Genomic DNA, 17,277 nt, shown 5'->3' on the forward strand with positions numbered 1-17,277 from the left:
GAGTTTAGTCTGCTCCAGCTGCCAACACCACAGCACACTGAGAGAGAAAGAGAGAGAGAGAGGGGGACCTGTTGATATGCACAGCGATGATTTACTGCATGGATTATACACTGGATTATAGCGCTTGGAGTTGATGACACTTACTTATTCATTGAAGTTTTGGATTTCTTCTCTCCGGGTTTCTAAATGCTGTCACTGGGCAAAATGCACTCCAGAGCCAAGTCCCGGAGTTGTGACAACTACCTAAGTATAAAGGTACAAGTTTGAATTATATGCTTTGAATTTCTCCCCATAATATCTTTAAGGGGGTTTCTTTGACAGTCTTTTGTTTGTCTCAGTGTGACGTTTTCCCTCTTAACCCAGTTATTCCTCTTTCTTCTGTACTGGCTGTAAACCTGGCTTCTCGGGAACCTTCAGTGTCTGTGTAATGTGTCTTATTGTGCCCATTCAGAGGATGGACGTTTGTAATGCCTCCACGTCTAGACAGCTGATATTTTTTACTTCTGCAGCCAAGACATCGCAGTGCATTAAGTGAGGGACAAGGAAGGACAACGTGTACACTGATTAAGGATTATTGTATTGGTCAATACACACACTCACATCCACATCCATTTATTTTCATTTAGTTCTGACAATTTCATGGCTTTATTTTCTCGAGGGAATATACTGATGGTCAACAGTGATTAAAGACAAATGTGCAGTCAAGCTGAAAACTAAACAGTGAAGTTTAAGACCAGATCTCATTGATAATGTGTGTTTTCATTTTGCCATCATCATCAATAGCAAGCTGGTATCTGGGGAAAATGAGTGAAAACACGATTGACGCACAATTTCTTTTTGCTTGGGTCAGTGAAGGGCACGAGTTTGTATCCGCTCTGATAAGTCAGGTTTCTTTATCATCCCCCCCTCTTGTTTTGGAATGCATCCTTTCTATATTTACCCCTGCGGAGGTATCAACAGACTTTGTTAGTCTCCTTTGTCTCTGCTGTCGCTGCTCATCACTGCTCTGATTGGTTGAGGGCATCCATTCACTCTTTTTACCCTCTTGTTTGGATTTCTTTTCGGCAGAGACCCCATCAAATGTGTGATTGGTGTGTGTATGTGTGTCTGTGTGTGTGTGGGTCAGGGTTGCTCAGGAACAATATCCTGTCAATGTTGTTTACATCCTGAGGTACAAAGTGATTAGTTGCCTGCTGATATATATTTACGATAACTTTAAGCTGCACCAAATTTCCCAAACTCATATGTCAGTTCTCTTAATATCAATGATTAGCTTTTCATCAAGATCCATAGGGAGTCATTCCTGGGAATCTAAAAATGCCCCATATCTCAGTGAAGAAAGGGAAAAATTATTCATCAATGATTCATCAGCACATACATTTAATGGGTTATTGCCTGACCCATACCACATCCTTCCAAGGTCTGTGGAAATCTGTCCAGTGGTGTTTGTGCACAATCCTGCTAACTAACAAACAAGCAAACAAGCAAAAAACAAAGGGACTTGGCGGGGGGGGGACACAAACAGGACATAACATCCTCCATCATTTCTGTAATGAATGTACGAAAAAATACTGTTGCCTGATGATTAGCAGAAGTATTTCTCTTCGCTGCTGCATTATAGTCAGGTCAAAGGATGCAAGGGTAAATGATAGGGAATAAAAAATAGGAACCTTTGTCTGTACATGAGTGGGTGGGATACTGTATCACCCCAAGACTTCCATTATTGTCAGGGTTAAAGTTTATCATCTGAGATAACATTTACTAAAGTAACTTTTTACATCGTCATTCTAATATTCTGCTGTTGTCGCGTGGAAGAAAAAACGTTGTTATGTGTCTGTGATCTAGTTTTTGTGTGTGTGTGTGTGTGTGTGTGTGTGTTCAGTTACAATTCAGTTTGAAGGAATGCATCTTAAGAAATGCACGTGTCTCATCCGAGACTCTTGTGTGGAAGCTGAAGTCAGACAAAGGATCCGCAAACACCACTGATTACTTCTAATAAATTGAATTAAACACAGGAATGTTTTGATTGCACAGGAATCTTTGTCTGGCATTGTTAGGTGACCTTACTTGGTTATCCCCCTCTCTCTATAAATAATATACACCGTTACGGTTAAATCTATCGGGAGTTATTCCTACAGTGTGCAGATCTTGTGTCTGCCTCTGCCTCTCCTCCTCCTCTCATAAGATAGGATTTCTACTGGTGCAGATCAAAAGCGGAATCAGACTGCGGGTACTTTACTGAGGTCTCTCTAGCTTCCTTTGTTGGCGTCCTGGCACCTGGCAGCAGGGCAGGTCTCAGCAACCTGTGGCCTTTGTCATCCTGCTGCCTTTCAGGCTGTTTGCAGGTTGGTTAGTGGGCGGCCTGTATCGAGGCTCCAGGGTTCTCCTGTTACACTCCCCTGGTGGCTTCATGCTCCACTGGAGGCCTGGTAGGCAGCGCCTTTTGTGTCCCTGACCCGCTAAATGTGTCAGTGACCACCCCGCGCTCACTCTATTACTGTCTCTCACTCTTTCTTCCTCTGCGATGAACCCCTTCCCCCTTCCCCCCCCCCCCCAACTCGGTTTTCCCCCTACCTCTTCCACATGCTTTTATGCTGATTCATTTTGGAGAGGGCACCCGAACCCACTCGTTTAGCTCACTTACTCGCCCCGTGCACCTCTTGAGCAGCTGGTTTACTAAGGGCTCAGACAAAAGTGTCCCACCTGGAGCACCGAGCCATTAATTAGCGCCCTGGCCCTCCATCAGGGAGGCAGCGCGCTCACAAAGACCTGGCATCGGAGAGGGTGGGACTTCCCACCCTGCTCCGGTCCTGGCTGAGGTTCTGAGGCCAGACACACACAACAACCATACACACTGCATTCCTCCCGGCTCAGAGCGGATGGGAAGCTCAGCCCTGGCAGCTCAGCTCAGTCCCTCTGCTGAGACCTGCAGATATGCCTCCCGCTGCCCAGGTGACACTTTATGAAAAGGCTGCCTGACGATGAAGAGTTGAGTGTGATATCATCATCCGAGTGATGATGTCACGCAAACTATTGTTCGGATATAGGTGCTGTTTTTTAATCTTCTTGTGTAGCATTGGATGACGAGGGCTGCAAATCCTGTGCAACAGGTTCAATAGAGTTTGATTTATGATTGGGCTCAAGTTGATGTTGAGTAGTTGTCCTTCTGAACCTTCTTTCTGTCACTGCCTTGGGAACCTGAAGAGAAACTTGCTAGCCTGTCCTAACTATGTAAAGAGGGCTTTCCTCCCATTGTTAGCTTTCCTCCAATAAAACACCATGTTATTCTTCTCCTCCCGGCTGCAACAGTGACTAATGCCCAGAGACATTTTTGTCTCTAAAAGCAGGCGGACTGCTAATGGAGGTGGGCGTTTTGTTTCAGGGCATCAACACTGTACGGCACATACCACTTAGAGAGGCGGAGCGCACAATGAGAGCCTTGTAGTGGAGCGGTGGCATGTGTACCAATGCACTGAACTGTACTCGCTCGCCTCTAATTGATGGCGCTGAGCTGCTTAGATCAACAGGACAGATCCTCTAAAGGGTGAAACACGGGATGTCTGCCAGGCTCAGTTTCACCAAAGCACAGGCGATCTCTCCATTTCCAGTCCTTGTTCTTTTTTTTCCTTTTTTTTTAACACACTTTTGTTGTCATGCAAATGCAGCGCACACATTCAAATCAAAAGTTAGCTACACCCTCAACGCCCACGTACCTCAGCGTGGTGCACAGTTGTCACAGTGTTGGACTTTTCCTGGCATCGCTATCTATCAGCTTGGTTAACGTCTCAGTCAGATGTCTCTGACTCCAACACTGTTGTGTTCCATTCGAGGAAGGACAGATAGGGGAGGGATGTTTGGCATTAGGCTCTCACCGCTGAGAGGAAGGTCGGAGTCTGAACTGTGAACACAACTACAAGAACAGGTCAACCTCAACCACGACCACTGTAACCACAAATGCACCGACTCATTTAGTCACAAGTTGTAGCTAACAGTATCAAAACATGTCATCTGGATCATAGTTGCCCACCCCAGTCATGAAGGGGTCAGAGAACAACATGGTTGTTATTAGAGGGTAGTGTTGCACCGTTCTGGCCAGAGTGGAGTTCATCCTGGACTTTCCAGTTGGTCTGTTTGTGTCCACTGACGGTGACGTCACTGTGACCAGGTGTTTCCCCTCTTACTGATGGAAAGACCATCAGGGCTGACATGTCATGTTTCCTGTCATGTTTCAATTTCCTCACTGTCGGACTAAGTGGAATCATTCCTTATAAATATAGGGAATATGCAGTTGCATGTTTATCTAGTTGAATTTATCTAAAGTAAGCAGATGCTTGTCATTTGTATAGTTTTTGAGGTGTGTCCTTTCAATACTAAGAAAAGTGGTGACTTATCTGGATCATTTGACTGTTTCACACATCTGAAAACCTTCAAATTAAACAAAGAGAGGAAGAAAAGAGAGGTTGTGTGGAATGGCCATAACTTGTAAATTAGTTAGCATTTCTCCAAAATCCAGATTTCTATATAGCACCAAATAAAAACATGAACATACTCAGATATGCCAGATTTTTGTCATCAAGATCCATTCATTATTTTCGCTCTATCTTGCCGCATCCTCCCACCACGTTGCGGGATAATCCGTCCAGTAGTTCTTACGTAATCCTGCTAAATGTCAAACAAACAAAACCTCCTTGGCATGGAGATCGTAAAAGCACTAAAATGGTTGGCACACCCTTATCGTTCTTTTATTCATTTGTTCCTTTCATGACAAAATGAGGAACAGGGGAAAAACACACAAATTTGGTTTGTTAGAGTTTGGTCAGGTGCACCCCAGCTCAGTTTGTTTTAAGGTCTAGCCTCACATGTCCAAGTTATCATGTGCTGTGTAGTTTTCTTATATCTTTATGTGGCTCTGAGCATTTACTGCGGCACAAGCTCGACTTGATCAAATATTTAAATCCTAAATTTTCTCTCATTTTCTTCAGGACGCTGAGTCTTTGGACAACTGTATCCAGAACACCTTGTCGGCCCTGTACCGCCCCTTCACTGCCACAGCCGCCACTGTCCTCTGGCAGCTCTTCAGCGTGGTGGAGAGACAATACCGTGGAGACGGACTCCGCTGCCTTATTGACTTCTTGCTTCCTGCCAAGAGGATTCTGCAGATCATCCAACAAGAAACCTGCGTGAGTAGTTGATATCCCTGACATGGCACCTAAGGTTCAAATGGTAGATTCCAAGAACTATCACAGGGATTTGTTTGAGGCACAACCCAGTCGGTAATTTAGCTGCTACTAAATGACAATGTTCACTGTATCAGGACAAGTTAACTTGTATTTTTCCAAATGCCTCAAACAAGGCACAGTACTCACCTTGAAAGAAAAACAACTAGAGTGATAAGACAAGATGTTTGTGAAGGAAGAATGTGAGAACAGTGCTGCAGAGTGTGAATATCTCTGCTGTGTGGGAAGAGGGAGCAGAAGACTGAGACAGAGTTGACAATTGTTCCAAAAACAAGTTGAAAAGTCGCCATCGCTCTTTGAAAAGGGACACAGAGGGAAACTGTGGTCCGTCATGGACGCTTGTGTCCAGAGTGAAACTCAATATCTGCTTTCAAAAGCTCTGATTGCTGTGGGTTGGGGCTCTATGACCGAAGCACTGAAACTTTATTCCTCTGTATTCATCTCTGTGGTGATTTCACTGTGACGGTAGCCATGGAGCAATAGTATCAGCTAAGTCTAGCCCCTGAGAACAGCCCGCTGTGCATGAGAGTCTTTGTATCGCAGGCAATACGAGAGGCTTCAGAGGAAGATCACATCCTCGGCCTTGACTTTCATAAGCGGTGAAGAAAAGGGAGCCCTTGAGCGGCGTATCTTTGTTTCCCTCCCAGGGTCTTTTTTTTTATGCTGTCACTGTGAAGATTTTTGTTGTTGTTGCTGCGAAACCAGGCCTGATCAGACAGGTTTTCCTCTTTAGTCGAACAAGCGCTGACAGTGATTCATCCAGCGCGTTCCATGACATCTCAACCCTCCATTAAACATGTGTTCTGACACAGTTTTGCAGATGTCTTGAAACCATGCAAGGTGCACCAGATCTGAGCTGTGACAAAGACAGATGATACTAATGTTTCGTGAGAGCGGCTATTTACTGACTTCTCTGTTTTCTCTCAGGTGAGGTACAGGGGCTTGTTGTTCTATCATGAGGGGTGGCCTCTCTGCATCCACGAGAAGGTCGTCCTGCAGCTCGCCCCTCTGCACAAGGTCCGTCTAAAGCAAGGAGACTTCTACCTGCAGATCGTTCCTTTGGGCCGCAAGACCGCCAAGCTCGTGATAAAATGTTTGTCAGCCAGTGGGCAGGCCATCGCAGAAATCCCCATCGCAGAGAGCATGTATGGCAGCGTCTTCACAGCTGAGTTCTTGCAGAATGTGACACGTGACCGAAACCTGCACCCACTACAGACCTGCCTGCTCACCACCGGTACCACTGTGTACAGGACGCCGTGGAAAAACGTGGTCAACCCTCTGTTCGTCAGCAGCACCTCGGACGCCATCATGCAAGCACGATGCAGCAGGGTGGGCTTCCGCGGCCAACTCAGCACCTGCAGCACGAGCGGATCCACGGGGACTCTGGACAGCCACCGCAGCTCCAGAGAGTCCCTGCACTCTCAGGGAGCTGACTCCATCTTCTCTGAGCCCACCTCGCCAAGCAGAAACCACGTGGACCCCAACGGAGACAGCATCAATGCAGCGGACACTACTACACCCATCATTAAGATCGAAGGATCCACTGAGGAGAGTGGGATGGGACAGCGGGGTGAGGACACTGGGGTGCGAGGGAAAGGGTCCAAGATGCTCTCTCCTAGCACGGACCTCAGTAACCCAAGTCCTCGACGTCGCCTCCCGAGGGATTCTGTAGCTTTTGAAAGCAGGAGACTCTTCAGAAAATCCTACATGGAGGCCTTGCAGAACCCGATGAGCCTGGGGTCCAGCTCTGAGTCGATCCTGGAGGAAAGCCCTGAGCACAGCCCCGGGCCAAGAGAGAGATCAGGGACAGCAGGCAGCAGCCCCGACACCCGCATCTCCTCCAGAGTACACTTAGCGCGAAGGCTGGGTGGCCGAGGCTGGCTCAGCGGCGATGACTCCAGGCCCAGCACGCCTCTGCTTTACTTACAGAGGGGGCTACGGAGCGCAGAAAGACGAGCGGATCGTCGATCAAAGTCACTGGAGAGGACTAACAAGGCAGCACAGGTGAAAGGCCACCGGGAACGATCCTCCTCCGGGGGCTCAGTCAACATATCACCCAAAAAGCTAATGAACGGCTACACTCTTCGTTTTGGGAAGCTGGACGTGGAGGCAGCTCTCCCTGGTTCTGAGAGGAGAAGCAGCAAAGAGGAGTCAGGTGTGTAATGCTGCACTGATGTTCAACCCTTAGTTAATACAACGCACAAATATCACACTGAGGTTATGTTAGAGTATTTGCCTTGTATTTTTGTTCAGTGAAACATGCTCAAGCACATTACCTCGACAACCCTATTACACAATATACACATTACTTATTACAACATTAATACTACCTGGGGTACCTAAACATTCTATTAAAGGTGTATCAAATGACTTTAATTAAATCAACAGCAAGCAAAAACAACAAGAACAGTTTATTCATTCCATTCTATTGGGGCTGATCATCATCGATCAAGCCAATGGCTGCTGACCATAGGACATACTCTTCTGTGCTTTTTGGATCATCTCTGTCCGAGAGAGCTCACTGATTATGTGTTAGTTTGCGAATCAGACAATCAGAGAGGGACAGACTGTATTTACCATTAACTACTGTATGAAAACTGCAGATCATACAGTATATGCTACATCTCTTTAGTTTATCTTTATTTTTACTTCAGGAAGTGGCCAAATGTATATTTCCCTCCTTTAGAGAAGTTAAATGACTTTCCCAGATTACCCAAAGCATGCTGTCCCACTTTATCAAATATGATTGATAATGTAGGACAACTAAAGCTTTTTCTTCATCTCAAGGCATACTTTGTTGCTTGAATATAGAAAAAACTGAAATATTGTCTTATTTATGACAGATTTATATCCTTAACATTTATCTTTTTCAAATTCCTATGTCACTGACCTAGAATTCACTTTACTTTAAAATCTAAATGTGGTACAAAAGACAATATCGCATCAGAAAGATATTTTTAAACAAAGTGATTTGGTTTTAGTTTCACAGAAGCTTGACATGTTTGGCTTTCTCCAGCGGTGGTTGAATCATCCAACCACAGCTCATCATTTATCACTTATCAAATAATACAGCCTGAGGGTGAGAAAACGAAGCTTCACTCTTATTAGCCAGACAACAGTGGTTTGTCATCAGGCTGTGAATTTGCGCCCTGCAGCAGGAAGTGGTTACAACAGTGCATCGGGTAGACGGACCTGGAGTTTCAGCCGAGACAGCTCACGTCTCTGCAGCATTAACTCTGTCAGTGGTGACAGGCTGCTTTTCAAAGCCCACAGTGTGTGTGTTTTGGCAGGTTCTGGAGACAGGTATCGCCCTACTCTGGAAACAGAGGTTTTATTCACCACCCTGTGTTTTCATTACCACTGTCAGTCTGTTTTGTTTTTTTGTGGTTTCATACTGGGAAGCTCAGGAAATCAGCAGTGTGAGAATACCACAGGGGGAATCTCGCTGTTTTTACAAACCACGGCTTCTTCCGTGAATTGAAATGTGACGTAAAAGCGGTTCATAGCTGTTTTTTTTTTAAATGCAACATATATTTGCTTACTGTAATAAAACACCACCATTCAACAGTACAGTTTAATCACATCACGGTTGCTAAGATGACCTCACAGGGGATTGTATTTCAGCAGGTTTCCCACCACGACAATTCAAAGGCAACAAAGAATCCTGTAAAACCTATAAACTAACCACGGGGATCCCCGCATCCCACAATGAGAGGACCCTACACTGTTATTGAGGCTGGGGGCTGCACTGGTCCCCGATGTGTTGCGTCATTTACAAAAGTTTCCTTTGTTAACCAATCAGCCACCGGGGATTGACAGTAAATGAATAATCCTTTCCAACTGTGCATATGTCTTTGGAGAATCCTTTCACTCCAGAAACACGAGACTCAGACTCACTCCAAAACTCTGCAAGGGTCAAATTACTTGAGTCAAAGCAGCAGCCAGTGCAAGTTGACGGCTTTAAAATGCGTCCAGCAGAGTGCACAGAAAACAGACTTTCACACAGGACCGTACTCCAGAGGATTTGCTCTACTTTTGTCACTTCCTCTGAAAACAAAGCAATTTAGGAAACATGCAGCAAACACAGGCCCAGCCACACAGTCGCACAGGAAATGCACTGACTGTTGAAAGACAATAGAGTCTGAGCTGGGTGGGTTTACTGTCACAGAGCAGAGCAGAGCGGGGCAAGAGGCCTCCCACTGTTTCAAAAGGAAAAAACATGACAGGTGTCCATCACTCACTGAAACATACAGGGGCTTGTTTCTGATTGTGCTATCGCCTCACAAGTTCAGACACTAAACAAGTAAAGGCATTTAAACCCTATTCATTTAAATGACCAGATCGTTGTTTGTCTCTGTGTGTTGGTCCTGCAATAAGCTGGTGATCTGTCCGGGTTGTACCTCACCTCTCACCCAATGTCAGGTGGGCCGGGCTCCCGCCCCCCCTGCGGCCCGCAAAGGATTCACAGTATAGATAATTAATGGATTTCTTAAATGTCCTCAAATATTCAGTTATCATGAAGGGTGACAGAGTAAAGCAGCAAAGCTTTACATCTTAAACTTAAAACCTGCGCCTTTATTCTTTTTTTATATAGCTATGGCCATACATTTTTTTTGTATTAAGCCTTTATTGATGGAAAGGTTAAGCATGAATGGGGAAGAGGCAACTGGGAAGAGACGCAGCAAAGGGCCGGGTGGGAGCTAAACCTGTGGCTGCTGCTGCCGGAGGACTCAACCCTCCATACATGTTGATCATTTCAGTAATTTTTCAAGATAAAAGTGCTCTAATATTGTGGCCTAGTAGCTCACCTGGTTTAGCAGGCTCCTCAATTATGGCCTTTTTAACTTGAGGAATCACCAAATTTGTTGCCAGTCACTGTTTTTATCAGTGATTCGTTGCAGCTCTATTCTAAACTGTGCAAATCATTTGACCCCAGTTGTTGACATGCTTCCTTGTCCAAGGCCCAGTGAACTAAGCCCTATAGAGGAAACACAGATACCATACTCTGCGTGAAGATTTGCACGCTGTGTTGCTGCTTCAGGAATCGGATCAAGCGAAGAAAAAAAACGTGGTACCACTTGGGAATGTCAGGGGCAGCTTTCCAGTAAACAGAGCCTTGAGGCATGATGGGCAGAGAAGGAGGAGGTGAAGATATGAGGGTCTAATAACACCACAGTTTGCTGTGACTCAGACTGACTTAACACCTGGTCTCCATGGTGAGTCAGTGCAAACTCACTACTAAAGCACACCTATGCTACCTCTCGTAAACACTTGTCTCATGAGGGCATTACGCTGAGGGGAGAGAGCACTGAGGTGAAAGGAAACGTCTCATTTCTATTGATTGGTGTGTATTTTTGGACAATGTGGGCTCAGTAGATATATAATTACAATAAATTGAGCTCGCTGTTTGTAATCATCTCCACAGGAGAGCGTGATGACGGCATCGGCAGTGAGAGCAGGCGGCACAGTGGAGAAGAGTCGCACAGTCCTAAAACTGCCAATGGGACGGCCCTCAGTCCGGCTTCAGCCTCCAGCTCGTCATGTGACGGTCACTCAGCTCGGCCCAGGCTGGGGTCAGAGGTCAACCAGGACCTGCTCGCATCGGGCGCCGTGATCCTGCCAGGTAGGGGACGAGTGACGCTTTCACTTCTGCTTGTCAGCTTGTTTCACACAGTAGCTATTAAAAACATACAGGAACTGTCATGAGATACTCACAAAATCTTATATTACTCTTTAAATAGAAATAGAAATTGTGCATAAAGCTGACATGGATGAAGCAAAGTTCCCTTTTTCTTATTGTTTTTCAATATAATTTGGTTCATTTCAAGACCAACATAACTGAACAATGCCTTCTTTGCATTACTAATAATATTTTAACCACTTTTATGAATCAACAATTCCTTTTAAATCAGTATAAACCACATGCTAAACAATTGATGTTTATTTCTTGTTAATAGTGTGTTAACAGAAAGGCCATCTTCAGGTGCTTTTTTTTTTTTTGCCTTAAGCTCTCATAAATGTCTTATCCCAGTGGGACGGTTAAATTGACCTGTCACTGTGGAGATGAAGCGAGCGATAGTGGACATCTGGGGCGTGTGTTAAGTGTTGACCCCCTCTCCTGGTCTTCTCTCTTTCCAGGAAACAGAGATCGTGGTGGGAGGGCGGTGCTGCAGGTGTGCACGAGAGCTCAGGTGTGGGCAGGTGAGAGTTGCACGGTCAGTGACCTCACCTGTTTACTGGGCTACTACCACTCCACACTGCGGTAAGTCGCACATACTTAGCTTTTATTCTGTCCGCCTCAGGAATAACTTCAGTAGCGTTCACACCTGTCGTTTACCCCTGAGGTGAACAAAACTTCAGTCCCATCCAAAATACCTTTTCTCTTTTTCCTCTAACACTTCTATGCACGATTAAAGAAGTGGTAAACCCTTAAAAATAAGTATTTAAGTAAACAACAATCCACAACAATTGTACATAATCATGTAGATGTAAACTGATGGAAGGACATTTTAACCATTTATTAATGCACTTTATTTGTCGGCATTTATCTTATGAAGTTGTGTTTTAGCTTATTATAACTGTGTTTTACCTTGTCGTCAGTCATTATGTATTTATATAGCAGCCTCACTTATTGGTACTTCACACTTATTGACAAATAATATATTAATTAACAGTTAGAACTAGGTAATGCATGTAATGACGCATTTATTCACATTTATTGCTTATAAATATCGCTTGAATATAAATCAGTTTATTAATAATAGACATTGAAAGGAGGAGTTTAGAATCATCAATTGTCTGTTTCACAAGGTTTTCGTATAGGCATAATAATTGATCCAACGCTGGGGGAAATTTATTTGTACAGCACCAGCTAGTCAAAGTGAGGTAGGAAAGAGAAAATATCAAAGTATATAATAGAACATAAATAAACAATGACATAAAATGAAACAGAAAATATGAAGATGTGCATAATATACAATATTTGGGGTAGAGGTGACTGAGATGACTTGTCTTACTTTACAGTTTTTCCAAAGCAGTAAAACCAAAAAGCAAACTTGCGGACTTTCACAAGAGTCTCACCAACTGTTAATCCTCCTCCTCATTAATCAGGGTGCACTGACACCTTAGCTGTCCAGATCTAGCATTGCATGCAGTCCGTTGGTTTTTGCCAAAGACGACGCTCTAACTTAAGTACTTTGGTTTCAGGAAAGAGAGGCAGGATCAAGGTCTGACTGTTGTAATAGACAGCAGGAGGCAGCAGCCGGTCCCAGCTCTGTTGTCATCTCTGTCTGAACTGCAGGTGAGTCCACAGTGGAAAATATGTAATTACCCTCCAACACGCCCTAAGAGGTTTCAGGCTCCACTCAATCTTTGTCGTCTCCTCAGCTGTAATGCTAGGTCTCTCTCTCCCTCTCTCTCCCCCTCTCTCTCTCTTTTTCCACACACATTTTCTACTATTCCATCTCGGACACAGTTTTTAAAAAAATGGTCAAGGAAGAGCCCAAGTTAAATGTGTAGTGACTGCACTTTAAGACATTTTTGTAAAAAATGCTGCCCTCAGGGCTCCTGTGGAGAAGCCTGTGCTTACATGTCTGTTTTTAACCACACACTGGGAGCGGGGTTGGCTTCAGCCGACTCGCTTAGAGACATGTCATCATGTGTATGATGATGAGTTGCTCTCTGATGTAAGACTGGTAATTCTGCAAACCACAACACATACATTAGACGTCTTTTTAAATGCCTGTTTCACAGTATTTAGCTGTGCACCTCAGGAAATACACGTCTTGTAGTTTTTATTTTTCTTCATTTAAGGAAACTGTAAAAATGGCATGTGTATGTTTTCCAGGCTTTGGTACCAAATGCACTTTACTCGGTTCTCCTCCTGGTGGAAAAGGAGGCAGCAACTAAACCTGAACGAGACCTCAACCTGCAGGTAAAGAAACACTTTTGTTATAAGATGGATAAGAAGTATTTCAAACACGCAGTAGAGCGCATACCTCCACCAAGGTCCAACAGTCTCCTTAAGAGTCTACATGTTTACATTCACTGGATCTGGATTTTGATTTGGATCTGCACACACTCGTAAATAACAGTCCCCTAAACATGTCAGACTCTTTTCATCAAGATCTATGAATTTGTCTGTGCTATACTATACTATACTATACTATACTTTACTATACTATGCTATACTATACTATACTATCTGTGATGATATAGAAAGTGAAAAAAGAGTCCTGGATCTGCCCCCTAATCCAGACAACAATCAAACCAATAAACAAATGCAGATAAAAACATAACATAATGATTGCAAGATGTTAGCGGATATCATAACGTTCAGTCTATTTGTTACTGGGTTCAGATTGAATGAATCCTCTCTGATTCTCATTGCTGTCGGCCATCAGGGCAGATATTAAGGATGTGTGTGTTTTTGTTGTTCTTGGCACAGACTGAGACGCTGTCGTCTCTGAAGGCCCTGCTGAAACACATCGACCAAACCCAGCTAACACGAGACTTGGAGGGCACCTTCCACTACGACCACAACCACTGGATCCACTTCAGACGGGTGGGTGTGACGGAGGGGGGCCGGCCTGTCGCCAACATCAAGAACATACTGTATTTGAAAGCTCACTAAAGTGCTTCGTGGGGTTAGGGTTGGTTTTTGAAAATAGCTTTGATGTAAGTTGCTCGGTTCCATAGGAGAAAAAAGTAAATTATACTAATTGCTAGTTTTCTAAGGTTATGTATAGGTACAAGAAATGCCTGTGGGCCAGTAGGAACATGATCAGTTAGAGATATGGAAATGTGACTATTTCTGTCTCAGGGGGGGGGGAACAGTGGTCGACTTTTCATCATTTTGATGTAGAGAATTTACAGTTCTGACACTTCTAATTTGATTTCTTCGTCTGCCTCTTACAGAAAATTGAGCCGTTTGCCAGCAGTTGTAGCGCAGCCATCACGTCCCTGCAGGAGTCGATCTGCACCCTGAGCAACAGCGGCCACATGAAGACCTCAAAGGTCAGACCCAGCCCCTGTGGCCTGTCTGGACCTTCTGATTTATGTTCCTCTACTGACACACATTGGCTCCCAGCAGGAGTAAACTTTTGAGAATTTGTTGTGTGGTTAACCTTCATGATCTTTCAGTCCAGTCGTGATCTTGTCGGGACCTTGAAAGGATGTTGTTTTGAAAAAAATGTCAAGAGCATATACTTTCCTCCGTGAAAATGTAATAAATCCTATATCATTGATTTCCCTGTTCACATGTTTGATTCAGGAGGTGTCCGAGGTGTTGGAACAGCAGAGGTGTCTCATGAAGTGTGTCCTGGATGACACGCGTCTGAACAGGCTGCGTCTCGAGGGAGGAACTGTCCTCGCCCGCATCAGGAAAGACGAGGCCTGTGAGAATGAAATCTACAGGTAGTGGAGTGAGAGTGGATGGACTCTTTTTATTTTTATTTTTCTGATGAGCTCACTATGTACTCCTGTATATTGAAGACCCTTTAAAGTAGAAGTTAGTGAATGAGTGGGTGATTTCGGACACAGCCCAAGACTTTTAAACGGGCAATACCTCTTGTGACCTTTGACCTTTTGTTGTTCATTCAGAGATGCTGTAGACACGTTGAATGCACTGTACAACCAAGTAGATGAAGAGGTCCATAAGCTGGTGATCCTGTCCAACAAGTCTCAGAAGGAGTTAGAGAGCCTGCTGGAGGTGCGCAAGTTTGAGGAGCAAACGCAACAGGTGACCTCAAACTTTACTTCTCTCCCTATGTGGTCATCTGTGCCGCAGACAGTCAACAAATAACATTTACATTTCCTTTCTCCTCCCAGATCAAGCTCTGGTTCAGTGTGGAGGGAGAGAAGCAACTCGTACCTCTGGAGTCACTGACTCTGTCTGTGGCCAAAATCAAAGAGATGAAAGAGAGCTTGGAGCAATTTGTGTCTGAGTCTTTGGTGAGTAGGTCAATTTCTAACTAGAATGGCACTAAGTAAAGCAAATACCTCGGCCAAGGCCCAACAGTAACCCTAACATTTTTCACACACTCATAGATATCAGATATATTTTTTTATCAAGATCCATGAATTATTCCTAGAGACATTTGTGAAAATGTAATAAAAAATGTTAAAGAAAGTGTTTTACCATTATTTTTGTCGAATCAGTTCAGATGTTGCTTTGTAATCTTGCTTACAAACAAACGGATAGGGATACAGACTAACCTCGTTGGTGGAGGCAATTATTAGACCTATCCTAGTTGTTTGTATGTCGGTGCATAATGGTGTGTGTTCTCTTTATACCGACAGCACCAACAGAGACATGGCCTGAAGCTTGTGAAGGAGTCTCCAGAGTCTCTTCCAGGCTCAGCTCTCCTCGACTTCAAGCAGCATCTGGGCTCCATCCTGAGCAGAGTGGAGCGGAGGAAGACGCAGCTCGACATCCTGACCAACCTGCACGAGTTCTATGACTCAGTAAGTATTCTTTTCATGTCAATGTTTAAATGTTTTTCCTCTTAAAGCCACAACACTCAACGATCTCTGAACTCAGACACACTACAGCTCTCTAGCTCCTTACAAATCTCGTCTTAAAATTTATTTGAAAGCTGTTGAAATGTTTGATTTATTTATACAGTTTTTATTTGTTTTATCTTAGTTCTAATGTTTTTACTAGTATATCTCTTATGTGGTCAATTTCATCTTATTCTAATACCTTTCTTTAATTTTGTCTTCTCTGTAAGCACTTAGTGCTATTTAAAAGTGTATTATTATTAGGATGATGATTATTATTTGCATTTTAAAATTCAGGATATTCTCTAATGCAAAGTACTTTAAAAGTATCACAAAAGAAACATTTCAATTTAGACCTAAATCTGGATTCTAATCTTTTAACTGGCTTTACCATTGTGCTATATTAACAAACCTGTCACTCTTTCATATCTGTAGGCAAACCAGTGGATGAACCACTGTCAGGATTATTTCCATCACCTCAGCCTGGACACTGCAGGTGCCACTATTTCTCCGTCTGTGGTGGAGATCCTGCAGGATTACTGCACCGAGGCCTCCAAGTTCTCCATGGACAACTTCAGCAATCTCAACGACATGGTGCTCTCCCTGGAGAGTCCTCAGCAGCTGCAGCAGTGGAACACAGTGTGGCACCAGTGTCAGCAAACCAAACAGCAGCTGGAGGAGACTTTGGCCCGAGCCACGGAGGCAGCGCGGACCTCCACGGCAGCAGACACGGAGGCTCCTTCAAAGACTGAAGACAGTCCGATCAGCACCACCGAGCAACGTGAAGCTAACGGTGGTGTGATTTTACCTGGAGCGATTACACTGTTGACTTTTGAGGATATCAAGCCTCATTCTGCCGGGCCTTTCTCCAAAAGCCCGTCCAGCTCCATCTCCTCCTCCTCGCACTTCACGTTCTCGCCCGACAGCGACAGCAAACTGAGGCAGAGCCCGTCCATGTTCGACGACACGGACAGCGACTGCACCATCGACTCCACCATCTCCTGCCACTCGGAGCCCGTCTACACAGGGGCCGCCCGCCTGCGCAAGCAGCCGATGAAGAAGATCATGAAGAAGACCTTGAGCTACGAGCTGACGCCAAGGGACGGCAGTCACTCAGATGTTAGCCACATTCACGGCTACACGGGCGTGTACATCAAGGGTTTGGAGGTTGCAAATAATGTGTCAGCAGAGAAGAAGCTGCAGAGACCGGATGTGACGAGCCCTGCGTTAGGACGGAGCCGCAGCATGTCCACGCCGTCCAGGGTTCATACCAGACACAGTGATGGAGAAGGCAAGAAACATAGCAGGTGAGGAAGAGAACCACAGATTCTTAAAGACCCACTCCGCTACAGCCGCTTTTTTCTTCCCTTTGTTCTTCAAATGTACATATTCAAAAGGTTTGGTAAAAAAAAAAGGATTTCCCTTGTGGCTTTAAAATCACTTAAAAGTAACTCTACACCTTCCTTCCTCATTTCATGACTTAGCTTGTGACATCACAAACCTAAGAAACCAATCCTGAATATATTTTATTCTTAATTCC

General features: G+C 44.5%; 1 protein-coding gene across 3 annotated transcripts in view; it reads left to right on the plus strand.

The window, feature by feature from the left end:
- zgc:158766 (uncharacterized protein LOC100009641 homolog) overlaps positions 1 to 17,277 on the plus strand; it is a 24,313-nt gene continuing 7,036 nt past the window's right edge. For all 3 annotated transcript variants that reach the window (XM_053432782.1, XM_053432785.1, XM_053432784.1), the window contains exons 1-14: positions 1 to 255; positions 4,983 to 5,180; positions 6,165 to 7,392; positions 10,663 to 10,860; positions 11,376 to 11,499; positions 12,444 to 12,537; positions 13,084 to 13,170; positions 13,684 to 13,800; positions 14,154 to 14,252; positions 14,509 to 14,651; positions 14,838 to 14,976; positions 15,066 to 15,188; positions 15,537 to 15,701; positions 16,173 to 17,044. In XM_053432782.1, coding sequence (XP_053288757.1) covers positions 187 to 255; positions 4,983 to 5,180; positions 6,165 to 7,392; positions 10,663 to 10,860; positions 11,376 to 11,499; positions 12,444 to 12,537; positions 13,084 to 13,170; positions 13,684 to 13,800; positions 14,154 to 14,252; positions 14,509 to 14,651; positions 14,838 to 14,976; positions 15,066 to 15,188; positions 15,537 to 15,701; positions 16,173 to 17,044 — 3,656 coding nt within the window. In that variant the 5' untranslated portion in view covers positions 1 to 186. The remainder of the gene's footprint in view (positions 256 to 4,982; positions 5,181 to 6,164; positions 7,393 to 10,662; positions 10,861 to 11,375; positions 11,500 to 12,443; positions 12,538 to 13,083; positions 13,171 to 13,683; positions 13,801 to 14,153; positions 14,253 to 14,508; positions 14,652 to 14,837; positions 14,977 to 15,065; positions 15,189 to 15,536; positions 15,702 to 16,172; positions 17,045 to 17,277) is intronic.

The sequence above is a fragment of the Pleuronectes platessa genome, chromosome 10 (assembly GCF_947347685.1).
Source record: "Pleuronectes platessa chromosome 10, fPlePla1.1, whole genome shotgun sequence".
Lineage (NCBI taxonomy): Eukaryota > Metazoa > Chordata > Actinopteri > Pleuronectiformes > Pleuronectidae > Pleuronectes > Pleuronectes platessa.